Below are 14,205 nucleotides of genomic sequence, written 5' to 3'. Positions count from 1 at the left end.
TCTTGTCAAAACATTAAAAAATGTCCCACCCCATATTTTCCCACTCTTAAATTTTGGATTAAAAACACATCAGATCCTTGCATTTCTATTGGTGTCTGCAACGTTATACAGGCAGTCCCCTGCTTAAGAACACCCAACTTACAAGCGATCCATAGGTACAAACAGCCCTGTGGATGTTGGTAACTTACTGTACTTAATCCATAGGCTATAAAGATCAGCTGTAAGAGTCATCAAGGTGTCTGCAATTAAGATTTATTGTAAATCCTGGTTTTTATGAAAACCCTAAAAGTTTTAAAATTCAATTGTCACAGAGACCAAAAACATTTTGGCTCATGTTACAGTTATAAAATATACAGTTATGACTTACATACAAATTCAACTTAAGAACAAACCTACAGAACCTATCTTGTTCGGAACCTGGTGACTGCCTGTAGTCCTTTTTTCATTTAGGCTCTAATGTCTTAGTCTAAAACATTTATTGAACAGAATACAATCATGTAACGTAGGCAGAATACTATAAAACATGCGCCATAAACATTTATAGGTACAGAAGCTGAAGCTACTTCCTTTACAAAGGAAACGGTTTCACGCACCATGACATAAGCTGAGAAATATCAAAATATCATGGTCTCTGGAGATGTATGGTGGCGTGGGAGCACAGCAGCGGTTTACAGACGTCTGTTTTTATTCTGGTAGATAACAGGTGGCCAAACCAACTTACTACATTCCCGGCAGCCATGTTGTATTTATATATATTGTATAGCTATGGCTATGACCAAGAGTTGTCCATAAATCCATAGATGGTCTGGTACTTTTCTTATTTTTCTTATTATGTGCAGTCTGAGGAATTGGTGGTGGATGGAGTGAGCAGGTCCCCATTGCCATCTGCATCAGAGCCTACGTAGACCATTGACCTGTATACAAAGTGCTGCTGGATAGAACAGTACGTTAGGTCTGGCCATAAAATCAAAGTAAATAGTTTGTTATTATGTCTAGGAGTTGGCTTAGGTTTCTACTATAACTGAAATCAGTTTTATGGTATCAATTACAATTTATGTTTTTATGTTGCAGTGGCCTGGCCATCTCTGACTCTCCAAAGAGTGTCAAAAACAGCAAAAGTGGTGCAATTTTTGGTACAGTGTTTTGCACAAAAATGCACCATTTTTCAATATTATGGGGGTCATTTTCCCGACGTGTTACCCAAATATTTCCGATTTGCGCCGATATTCCCTGAATGGCCCCGGGTTTTTGGCGCACACGATCAAATTGTGGCGCATCAGCGCCAGCATGCACGCGACGGAAATCGGGGGCATAGCCGAACGAAAACCCAACGGATTTGTAAAAAACCGCCGCATTTAAAAAAAAAAAGTGTCACTGGACACTCGCTTACCTTCACCTCAGCGGACTTCAGCGCAGCAGCGACACCTGGTGGACGTCGGAGGAACTGCCTTAGTGAATCGCCGGAAGACTCGAATCCACTGCAGAGAACGCGCCGCTGGATCACGGATGGACCGGGTAAGTAAATGTGCCCCTATGTGTCATGTGCAGTAGTGGGGTACCTGTTCAATATGCAACAGATTCAACAGATTTTTTTAAAGGACATCTACCACCAATTTAATCATTGTTACCTTAGGGGTTAACTGGAACTGTTTTTCTTATATTCTGGGATGTCCGTTTCACCGCAAAAAGAATTTTATAAAAATTTGCTAATGTAGCGGAGGCGTTCAAGTCTACGTCAGCCGAGCGCCTCCTAGCTCCGCCCGCTAATAATTTATGCACGCCCCTTCATGAATATCTATCCTTTGAACCTTTCGCAAGCTGCGGACAGCCGGCTGATTAGCATACTTTTGTATATTTGTTTTTTGCGGTGAAACTGACGTCCCCGAATAGAAGAAAAAAAACGTTCCAGTTAACACCTAAGGAAACGAGTAAATCTGGTGGTAGATGTCCTTTAACATTAATTTTGTTGGCTGGTTTCACTTTAAACGAGGTTCTTCTTGCAAATAAAGGAAGTAGAAGAATAAAGCAGATACTTTCTCATGTGATTCCATAGATTTTAATAGAAATGTTACATGCATGAGACATTTGCATAACGTATATTTGTCTGACCTTTAGTCTGTGCACTTCAGGTGTTTATTCTGATACAGTTTTTCTCTTGTCTGAACAGAAGACAGTCTTAAAGAGAACCCGTCATGCAAAATAACCCCCCTAAACTAAATATATTTTCATGAACTGCCATTAGAGAGCATTGCCTCTATCCCTTCATTGTCCCTCTACATGCCTGTAAACCTAAGCAATGAGGTCCTAAAGCTGTATGCAAATGACCTGTGAAATGTCCAATGAAGCATTAGCATATTCAAGCTGTCCACTCTATTCATGAGTGGGAGGCACAGCCACACCCCCAGTGCATGACTGACAGCCTGTATAATGATGTGAGGCTGTATAATGATGTGCCTCCTGGTGCTGGCGCCCCCTGCAGCCTGTGTGTGCATGTGTGTATGTGTGTGTGTTTAGGAGAGATACAGCAGCTCCAGGCAGCCATGTTACAGCAGAACATGTCAGATTCATGTGTAGCTAATGTCTGTGTCTCTCACCTGTATATTAGGAGGATGCAGCATGTCAGCAGGTACAGCACAGATACCAGCAATACTTTACTATACATTATACACAGACATGAGCAGGGGGAGGAGAGGGGAGGGGTAACAGGGGTGACATCACTGCCTCTGACCATGTGACCATCCTCATTTATATGATAAAGAATAGATGATTTTACAATGAATAATGTATGAAATAACTAGATAAAGGCTGTGATGGGATCCTTGTGAGCTGCTCCAACAGGTAGAGGTGACAGGACAAGTGACACAGACCTGATGACAGGTGTCCTTTAAAGGGAACCAATCATCAGAGTGTTTTTATAACAAAAATCCATAGCTTATTTCATCCTAGAAAAAGTACCTGGAACCGTCCCCAACTCATGTGGGAATCTCTGTGCTTCAGCCAAGTCATCGAGTGATTTAGCAAACATTTCTCACAGCTCCTTCTCTCCCTCCCTTCTTGCTATGTCACTCATTTTCAAATATTAAACCCCATAATACACTGTCCGCTCCCCTGCTTCAGTCATGGGGCAGCCGAGATGCCAGGCAGTTTGCTGAGTGACTCCATAACCTGGTTTAGCACAGAAATGCCCACATGACGCGGGGATGGTGCTGGTAAGGTGTCGGGTACTTTTACAAACTTTATTTTAGGGTAAAATAAGTAATGAGCATTATAGGTAATGATTATAAAAACCTTTTTGGAAACACTTTGACTGCTGCAGGAACCTGTCATTAGGGTTATGGTTGTTTAGCAGACCAGACGTTCCCATAGGGTCCGGAGTTCATGTATTGCCGCATTACCGGCCGAACAGCCGATCCCACAAATTGACGCCCCGCAGCTAAGCCCAGATTTTTGTATAGAGCTGAAGAGGGGAAAGCACGGTGCATCCACAACCTGATGGTCGTTACAAGCACATGTATGCCCTCAACTGCTTGCCATCAAAGCCGGCGACATGATTATATTTAATGCATTTACATTGCAGAGATAATCATTGTCAAGTCCTCATTAACATTACAGGCAGTTTTGGCGTTCTAAAGTTCTGAAATAGTCCAAAGGTGATCCAAACTATGTACACTTTATGATGTTCAACCGTTACAGTAGGAGGAGATACTATACTATAGGAGGGAACCTGACCATAGAGTAAGTATTGCTAAGAGAATTGAAACAAGCTGCATTTAAAGGCATTTTAGACATCATCTGGTAAAAAGGCAACTTCACTGCTTACTCAAAAGGATGAAGTTGTACAAGTTCTTATTTTGGACTGTAGTTGTTAGTATTACATATGGGTATATGATTGATGTATACAGGGTATTAAAGTGGGTTAATCTAAGGAGAGGCACCTCTTTAGGGAAACGTGGCAACAAAAATATTTGATTGCAGCAGCTTTAGATCTTTAGACCTTTAGGAGTACAATGTACTTCTCAAGAGGACAGAAACTATTCTGGTGCCCAGGACAAAATTTTCAGCACTCCTGATATTTACCTTAGTGCTGTCGACAGACTCTTGTGCTTCACTGTTTACAAGCGTGAGCTCTGATGAATAGGAGGAGCTGCAGCAGGAGATTATGACTCAACCAGTACCCTCCCCTTCCCCTCTTCCTGTCTCTGATAGTAAGAAAGTGATACAGTGGAAGATTTCAGGAGTACAGGCTAAAGTAGCGATAGAGGAAGCTGTGTTTATATGCACAGGGCAGCATGGTGAGAACAGGGAAAGGCTGAAAATATCAAAAGTTTACCTGTTTATACCCTGGAGTCATTCAGTAGAACCTAAGCTTTCATCAACTATAAGAAATGGGAACAACCAGGGGGTAAATAGGAGAGGCTAAGCCCTGTAGCAGACTTCTGAATGGGACCCCCTTCCCTTTAAAAATATAAATATTTGTATGCTCACAATCACAAACATTCATACACTTATATACGCACAAACGTATACACTCTTATACACATAAATACATTTATACTCTCAGAAATACATGTATACACTTATATATACTATATACAAATCTTATACAAACATACAGTATATACACATCTTATGCTCATAAAGTATATACACTACAAATACACATACATATAGTATGTATACAGTATATTATATTTATTATTATTACACATAAAGTATATACACACCGTCTGCCTTAGTGGGCCCCTTCGTTGGCCGCCCTCCAGTAGCCACACAGCCCCCCTACCCAGGGTAGCCACACTGCCCCCCTTCCCCCTGTAGACACACTGCCCCCCTTCCCCCTGTCGACACACTGCCCCCCCACCCTCCCCCGGGAAAGAAAAAAAATTGCCTTTCCTCGTTCCCCGGAGCAGCGCCTGCAGCCGTCTTCTTTCTCCGGCATGTGCCTGCCTTACGCGCCAGCTTTGAAAGCGGCACATGTGATCTGATGACATCATTACGTGCACTGGCTTCAGAGCCGTCGCTTTCAGTGCGGAGTGCCGCTTCGGGGGAACGAGGAAAGTTGAGTTTTGGATTCTACTTCTATGCTGTAATCACGCTGGGCCTGCAACAGTACCATATACACCCCCATATATAGCACATCCACATCACATTTCAAACATACACCATATACAGGCGGTCCCCTACTTAAGAACAACTGACACATACATACAGTATCATATACAGACATACAGTATATATACACCATAGACACATCACATATAACATACACAGTTTTATAATAAAATAATATAAAATTTTATAAAAATAGCTTTGTGTTATTTATACATTTTATCTTCTTTATTTGTTACAGTCGATGACTTATCCGCCATGCACCCTGCAGAGGGCTTTCTGAAGCTATTACACAGTGATATAGATGTATCCTGTGCAATAAAGGATGTGGATTTAGAAGGTAGGTAGCATTTTAGGACATTCACATGCTTGTCTGGTTATTTGTAGGCAAAAATGTTGGGAAATATTTTGACCTGTACAAAGCCTTCTTCTTGTTTACTTACCATGTGATTATCGTGGTTACACTTGATCTGATTTAAGGGAGGGAATTTTGACAGGCTCAACTTCCTTGTATCAGAGTTGAATTACTATGTGGAAACTGATTCAGTGCAAAGCTTAAAAAAACTGTAGTAAAATGAAGTGGGTGTGCGGGGTTAAAAAAAGAAATGTTAAAACACATAAGTCATACAGGTCATTATTAATATTTAATCTTGTTCCAATATGCAGAATAAAGTAATAATATTTCACATTGCATTTCTGAGAAGTATTTGAGCCAAGCAGGAGTACAAAATGCTCAAATAATGAAATAATTATAATGACGCATAGACATATAGTACATAAAAATACGGAAACTATTTATGTAGAACACATAGTAGATGTTGTATGATACAAGATAATCAGATCGATGGCACTGACTATTCCTGCAAAGCACACAATACTGTGCATTATAGCGGCATAAAATAACCCAAAACATTGTAGATGTCTCTACTACAGTTAATGCCATGATACAAAATAAGATAAATGGCAATGACAATTCCTGCAGGTAGCCAAGGGAGCCCCTCTCATGTCACCCTTACTTGTTTAAATATATACTGTAAATATACTATAAATATATATATATAAAACAACATGGTCGTGTTTCTAAGTATAACATAACCAGAGATATCCTCATTTACTGTTAAATTTACAGTCGGAAATTGAGATCTCTATTTAAAAATCACGTTTTTACTGTTACTTTAACAGTGGATATCTCCGGTTTTGTGAAACACAATAAAGAGGAGGAGATTCTCCTCTATAATAGGATATAATTGTGTACTCACCTTCCGACGCCCCCTGGCAGGTCCTCTTCTTTCCTTAGTGCTCTGGCTTTGGCTCTGTGACCCTGCACGGTCCGCCACTCACATCATTAGCTCATGATTGGCACACACTATGATGTCAGAGAGAGACTGACGTCATGCTGCGTGCGGCGACCGCACGGGGACACTGAGCCGTAGTCGGGGCATCGCTAGAAAGAAGGGGACCTGCCAGAGGCCGTCGGAAGGTGAGTACACATTTAGTTTTTCGTATAGGCTGAGAACACCTTGGGGGGGTTAGGGGCTGCAGGATATATACTGGGAGGCCGGGGATGCAGGCTATATACTGTGGGCATTGGCTTGCTGGCTATATACTGGGGTAGACAGGGGCTGCTGGCTATATACTGGCGGGGGCAGGGGCTGCTTGCTATGTACTGGGGGCAGGGGCTGCTGTTAATATACTGGGGGGGACAGGGGCTGCTGGCTATATACTGGGGGAAGGGCCTGCTGTCTATATACTGTGGGGGCAGAGCCTGCTGGCTATATACTGAGGGGAGGACAGGTACTGCTGGCTATTTACTGGGGGGACAGGGGCTGCTGGCTATATACTAGAGGGCATGGGCTGGTTATATAATGTGGCAAGGGCTTTAGGCTATATACTGGGGTCAGGGGCTTCTGGCTATATAATGGGGGACAGGGGCTGCTGGACATTTGCTGGGGAAAAGGACTGGCTGTATTCTAGGGGCAAGGTGATTCTGGCTATATCCTGGAGGCATGAGCTGGCGGACTATGTGCTAGGCTTATACTCGAGTGAATATGTTTTCCCAGTTTTTGTGTTAAAATTAGGGGCCTCGGCTTATACTGGGGTAGGCTTATACTCAAGTATATACATTATGTAGTATATACATTATGTACTGTAGGATTAAATAAGCATTTAACATGCAAAATATAAACAGAAATAATTCAATATTCAATACTGTGGATAATGAAATGATGATATTTATTTAATGTACATCCGATATTCATAGTGCCACCATGGTGAGAAGGTCCAAGGACATACATTATCTCATAATACATTATCTCAGAATATCAGGGCTCCATTATATTCTGCCTAATTACAATTTGAGTTAATCTCCAATAAAACAGATTTAATGATTGGTTTGCACAATCTCAGAAAAATCTCACTTCTCTTTTATTTAGATTTAGATGACATAGACTTAGATTTTCAAGACTGCAAAGACCTATTCACAGGTAAGAATACAGTAACACGTCTATTTTGTGGATCTACATGAGCAAGAACATTAGTTCCGGAAAATCTGTTCTAGATCCAATGAGCTGTGAATTGTTACCCTTGAACTTTTGTGTAGAAGTTTTGCTCTAACTTGGAAAGAAAGGTGAAGTTCACATCAGCGTTAAAGGGGTTGGCCAGTTTACCAAATTTTTTTTTTTTGTAATGTGTGTATGGCTAGTGTGGGGAGCAGGACATTAGTTAATTTAATATATCTATTAAAAGTTCTGCCCTGCTATCTTTGTATGTAAAGTGGAGCCTCCAATTTCTCATGTGGCCCCATGGGAAAATTCAATACCCTCCCCTGATCTAGGGAATTCCGAAAAAAAACCGTATTCACTTAACAGTCCTGAATACATACATGGAGGTAAAACTAATACAGATTTTCTTTTTCAGATGATTTTGTACAGGCATTGAGAACAGTCGGTGAGTTGTGTCTGGTTATCTTCTCTAGATTTTTAGTAAATATGAATAGTATCTTGTGTAATATGACATATGTGGAGTATTTTATTTTGCTGGGTCTTAAGTGTTGTCCACGAGCCTTTGTTAGGGTGAACTATCATGCACCAGGTTTGTTGCAGAAACATCTGTGACTGTCCCGGTTATGTGAAGCGTCCTGGAAAAAATCTGTGTGCTAACCACCAAAACAACCCATTTCATTTCTAGCAATTATCTATATGTAGTTTAAAAAGTACAAAATAAATTGGGGACGTGAGGATTTAGGTGCACTCATGTATAAACACATCTTTCCCAGTCCTTCCTCATGTAACACTTACATCCAGTTACATAAAATAAATCATAGATCTCTTTTTCAGATATTTCAGATATTGAAGAATTGGTAAACTACACAATTGGCGATGGAAAAAACTGTATGGATGATCTGCTCAGTAAGTAAAACTTGAAGGGATGAAAACAATTCTCATCTGTAAATAACAGGTGACAGTATACATGTTAGGCCTCATGCACATGACTGTATGTTTTTTCCTGTTCTATATATACCACTATTTTGGCTGTAAATACAGGATGTTTTTTACCCGTATGAGCACATATGGCACCGTATCCATGTGAAATACAGTGGTCTGACTGACTATTGGCTGGCTGACAGAATGCACCTCCCACTGGTTACAACATGTATATAGGGCAGCATACAGTGCACAACATGCAATATGCAATATGCAACACATATTTTATACGTTCCCATAGACTTATATGGGCTGTACAGTACAGAAATACAGGAGAAATTAGGATATGCTTTATTTTTTTTTTTTACATCTCGTTCACGGTACGTTGTGCTGCACAATACGGCCATGGAACTGGATGGCCATATTACCCCAATGTAATGAATGGGGCTGTATGCTACAGCCGTCTTTATACGTTCGTATGCATAAGGCCTTACAGCCACTACCTGAATTATATATAATATATAATATAAGAAATTGAAACATTAAAGCTAATACAATGTCTAAATGATGTTTACTTGCAGATAGATTTAGTGAACTAGATGATTGTGAAGAGGAACCAGCCAGGAAACGTTCACGAAAAAATTGTAAGTATGCAAAATATATCTATTATTAGACACCCGCAGTGCAAAACATTTACTTTGTGAGATTATTTCAGTTGATTGCTATGGGTTGTACTAAGGAATCACAGCAGTCATATTGATTCACCTAAGGCAGTGGTGGCGAACCTATGGCACTGGTGCCAGAGGTGGCACTCGGAGGCATCTCTGTGGGCACACGGGCTGTCGCCCAGGCACAGAGTTTGCCAGACATGGCATCTTCCTGCAGTCTCAGGCAGTCCAAGTACTGCCCTGCTATTTTAAAATGACCCATCCTGTGCTGATTGGTCCTGTCCGAAGAGAGAAAAGGTGTGTACAGGGTCGGATTGGAGCTCCAAAATTCTGGTAGCAATAAGTTTGTTACTGCCTAAATTGCTGTGTTGGCACTTTGGAAATGCTAATGGTTTTTGGGTCTCATTTTGGGCACTCGATCTCTAAAAGGTTCGCCATCACTGACCTAAGGTCATTGAGAATCAGGGACAATAAGCTGTTCTACTGATAAAAAAAATGTATTGTCATTCCAGGTCCTTTAAGAAAAAGCACTTGTTCTCAGAAGCCAAGACAAAGAAGGAAGAAGAAAGGTACAAGTGATTCCTGGGTGACTATAAGGAGAAATACCAGGGTAACTTTTAAGCTGGACAGAATTCTTGGGTCATCAGCTAAAAGATTAGTTTTGGTCTTGATCAGAATAATGAAAAAAAGTCTATAGCACTTGCAGGTACAGGAAGCCCTTTGAAAAAGGAATAAAAAATGCAGTTGTGGGATGTGCCTATAAATTGATGTAGGTCAAGAGTGGATGAGCTTTGTGTAACGACATGTGCTGAAAAACCTCACCTCGGCTTATACTCGAGTCAAGAAAAAAAAGACTCGCCTTCCGACATCCCCCCGGCAGGTCCTCTTGTATACAGCGGTGCTCCAGCATTGGCTCCATGTCCGTCTAGGCTGGCAGCCTATATACTACAGGAGCTGGCAGCCTATATACTACAGGAGCTGGCATTCTATATACTACAGGAGCTGGCAGCCTATATACTACAGGGGCTGGTAGCCTATATACTCCAGGGGCTGGCTGGCTATTTACTACAGGGGGCTGGCAGGATACATACTACAGGGGGCTGGAAGGCTATATACTACAGGGGGCTTGCTGGCTATATACTACAGGTGATAGCTATATACTACTGTGACCAATGCATTTCCCACCCTCGGCTTTTACTCAAGTCAATGGGTTTTTCCATTTTTGTGTTAAAATTAGGGGTCTTGGCTTATACTCGGGCCGGCTTATACTTGAGTATATACTGTATATTTTTCTCTATCATCCAATGTTAAGATGTATTACTTTTGTTGGCGCATGCAGAGACTAAGATCTTTTCCTTCCTTCATCATTGTTCCAGGCGGGTTCTGATAAAATAGGTTCTGGACCTAGTGCTTTAGGAAGTTGGATTAACTTTCATTTTACCTGGAAATTGTATATAGGTACCATATTAGGTATCGGAAGAGCTTTTAATAGCAGCAGAGAGTTAGTGCCTTTTACATTAATCGTAACCATAGAGAACCTAAGCTGTGCAGAGCTGTACATTAATATCTAGGCATTATCCTACATGGTCATTTTTGTATAATAGATCCTCACTAATATATTGCTGTAAAGTTGGTTAATTTCTCATTCATCAGGCACAAAAGCACTAAATGAAAGCTACACTGGAAATGAAGCATCAGATTCTTTGAACTCTGCAGCTTTCCCCTGCTTCCTTACACCGGAAGGATCTCTTGTAAGAGCAGGTGAGTATTACTCTCCTTTTACATGCATTTGTTCCTTATGTTCAGATGAATCCATGTCCGCTTTCTTTTTCCCAGGAGACGCTTCTCCAGGATATCCTGGACCTTTCCCTGCGGTCCCTGTATCCCCTGTATCCGGTTACCAAATAAAAATAATATTTTGCCCAGGTAATTTCTTTTATTTCTGTTTCCTCCCATATAGTATACACCCTATAGAATATCTCCAATATTTCTGATAATCTTATTGGATTAACATGGGCCTGGCATCTCCCCTACTCCAACTCTTTGAATCATTGACTCTGTGCCAGTCCACAGATTCCAGTGGAGTTGAAGTTTTTAGTTTTCTGTTCCTGAGCTATCAATTTTCACCATGCAAAAAGCTTATTAAGTTCTCTACTGGCAGGTGGATGGTCCTGAGCGGAGTACCTCCTACATGACAGGAGAAAGCCTGATTTGTACATGGGTACAGTTATTACTCAGGAGAATAGACCTAGACCAAAAATTGATTGTGACTGTGGTAATCTTCTTATATATGTTATGCATGGCCTCCTTCCCTCTAAAATACTCTTTTAAAATTATGCAAATTAATCTGAAAGGTTACAGATATGCTTCCCAAACCCCCTCAGTGCTGAAGATTCACTGGCTGTTACAGTGTGCAATGAGCACATCTTACCCTCCCGCTGTGTGCTGAAACTTCCTCTGCTCAGGCAGAGGGAGGGGGGAAATGCTGAGGGAATGGGGGAGACAGTCTAAAAGCCTGTGAATCTGCAGCATGCGGGGGCTCTGGGAATTGCCCCAGAAGTCTTTCAGGCTCCCTAGCATAATTTTTAAACTTTATTTTAGAAGGACAAAGGCCATGGATAACAAATATAAGAAGATTACCACAGTCACAGTGCCTGCATCTATGAGTAATGTCTATGGTTTATCATGATGGATTTTGATGGTAGATTTCATTAGTCTTGGGGGAGTACCCGCTTAGCTTGTGTAAAATATTAACACAATGCCATGACGAAGACTTAAGGACAAGTGCATATAAAAGCGATGTGAAGTAGCATAATCCTTTATTTATACAAGGAACAACATATTCAATTCTTTTTTAATAATATGTGGTTACAATTGATCTGTAAACTATAATAATTAGAACAAAACTAAAAAAAAATAATTTTGTTTAAATATGACTTTTAATGGTTAAATTTAAATTCTTTGAGGGATATCACCCAAATCCCATAAATATTACTTGTGTGAGGTATCTGATTGTGGTTTCTATATAGTACTAATGGCTGTGTACTATTACTAATACAGTAAGATTATCATTGTCCCAATGAGCTCCTATAAATAAATCACAAAATCTGGCACATGATACATTGGGATTATTGCCTATAGCCCTGTATACAACCTACACCATACAGGTAGATAGAGGAAATAGGGGCTTGGTCCTCTTGGTGCAGTAACACTTTCTTTTGGGGGCAAGAATCTTTGTAGGCTAGGGAGGTCTACAGAGAAACTGTTAGTGAACAATTAGGTTCAGAATTGTCTGAGGTGTCAGGAATGGGTATAGAAAAGGCCCTGCTGTCATTGGTGGGTTGTTGCTTTTGGAGCCCCTTTATTCTATCTATGTACCGATCCATAACCGAGGAGCTGACTGTTATGTGGCACCAGCTACAATAATGATCTGTTAAGTGTAACATGTTATTGTTATTTTAAGGGGATATATTCAAATAAAGTAACTTCAGCAATGGCTGGAGGCTACTTAAATGTGTTTGTCACAGTTTGTCATAGTAAGTCAAGTCATTACTTGTCAGGTGCTCATCATTATACTCATTTATATATTCTGTACATACACTAAATTACTTCATTCTGTGATTTGCTTCCTAGCACCTGCTCCTGGATCAGTCCTGTCCTGTTTACCAACTCCAACACCCGTTCCCATTCCTGGTGAGGGCTTGTGCTTGCGTGTACACCTTTACTATGGCATAGAGAGCATTTTTTTGTAATGTTTGTAATTCAGTGGCTTATATTTATGAAAGCTCCTGCACCAGTTTTTTGTCTGACTTTGCATTTTTTTTACTGCAAACTGCTTACACATTTATTTATAAAGTGTCCGCAACACATTTGTGTCGCAGCTGCACTGTACCCTACGCAACATAAATTTCTGCACTGAAAGGGGTGTTCTGGTGCACAATCAGACCGCTCGACACATTTATCATGCAGAGTCCGACAAAAAGTTGCCGACACTGTCGGAGTAGTGCAGGGGGCACCGGATTCATGAATAACGTGCCACAAATCATGAATCGGATTCCCTCTGCACACTCCACAGCAAACTGCACATAGTACAGACTGCACTGTTTTTTCAAAATGTGGGCCAGTGTTTTATATCCAAGGCAAGATCTGAAAGAAGGGTGGACAGATTAGATTAGACAGGACAGTTTTCTGACACTTTCTGGATGTTCTAACATCTTAAATGCAAAATACTTATAGTAAAGTTGATGTTGCACTGAACTGGACACATGTATCAAAACCAGTGCACTGTACTGGTCTGTACTATGTGCAGTTTGCCTGTGGAGTGCGCAGGGGGCACCAGATTCATCAAAACTAGCGCACGGTTTTCATTAATCTGGCGCCCTGCAATGCTTGGGAAGTGTACACCATTTTTTTGGTTGCATTTTGTTCATGCTGCAGAATTTTGGAGCATGTCAGTAATAAATGTGGTGCAAACTCTGACTCGCCTTTAGGTGCACATTTTTTCTGTCTTTTTGGACACAGGCGCAGACACTTTATAAATACATGTGCAAGCAGTTTACACATTCTTTTCAGTGCGAAGTCAGACTGGCGCAAACACTTTATTAAATGTGGGCTGATGTGTTGTCTCTTGTGTGATTTAGAATCCCATGCTGTATCTACAAATCCAAGCATCCCAGAATCTCCTGATAGGAATGGCTCCTGTAGTGCTTTTGCACCAAGTGCAGCTGATTTGCCCAGCTCACCTGAAGCAGCTTCTATGTATTGCACCCCCTCAACAGGTATCTTTAAGTCCCAAAGTTTTTCCATTGTCTGTTGTGTATTTTTATAGTAAACCTTAATGCTCTTTAACCACATAGACATTAATGTATATGAATAGGTTTATCCTTCCTAGAAATGGAAACAGAAAGTATATACAAACTGAAGCAAACACAGGTCCAACCTGTACAACAGGAAAAAAGAAATAGATATTAAATTCATCTGCCCCCTACATTATTCTTTGGTAGTGA

General features: G+C 40.8%; 1 protein-coding gene across 7 annotated transcripts in view; it reads left to right on the top strand.

The window, feature by feature from the left end:
* Positions 1 to 14,205, top strand: part of CIITA (class II major histocompatibility complex transactivator) — an 89,062-nt gene that overhangs the window by 51,246 nt on the left and 23,611 nt on the right. For all 7 annotated transcript variants that reach the window (XM_072120721.1, XM_072120725.1, XM_072120722.1 and 4 more), the window contains 10 exons: positions 5,351 to 5,449; positions 7,542 to 7,592; positions 8,026 to 8,055; positions 8,445 to 8,516; positions 9,113 to 9,175; positions 9,712 to 9,768; positions 10,853 to 10,960; positions 11,036 to 11,125; positions 12,833 to 12,892; positions 13,840 to 13,977. In XM_072120721.1, the coding sequence (XP_071976822.1) occupies positions 5,351 to 5,449; positions 7,542 to 7,592; positions 8,026 to 8,055; positions 8,445 to 8,516; positions 9,113 to 9,175; positions 9,712 to 9,768; positions 10,853 to 10,960; positions 11,036 to 11,125; positions 12,833 to 12,892; positions 13,840 to 13,977 (768 nt within the window). The remainder of the gene's footprint in view (positions 1 to 5,350; positions 5,450 to 7,541; positions 7,593 to 8,025; positions 8,056 to 8,444; positions 8,517 to 9,112; positions 9,176 to 9,711; positions 9,769 to 10,852; positions 10,961 to 11,035; positions 11,126 to 12,832; positions 12,893 to 13,839; positions 13,978 to 14,205) is intronic.

This window comes from Engystomops pustulosus, chromosome 8 (assembly GCF_040894005.1).
Source record: "Engystomops pustulosus chromosome 8, aEngPut4.maternal, whole genome shotgun sequence".
NCBI lineage: Eukaryota > Metazoa > Chordata > Amphibia > Anura > Leptodactylidae > Engystomops > Engystomops pustulosus.
The sequence above is the reverse complement of the archived record's forward strand: the minus strand, read 5'-3'. Positions and strand labels throughout refer to the sequence as shown.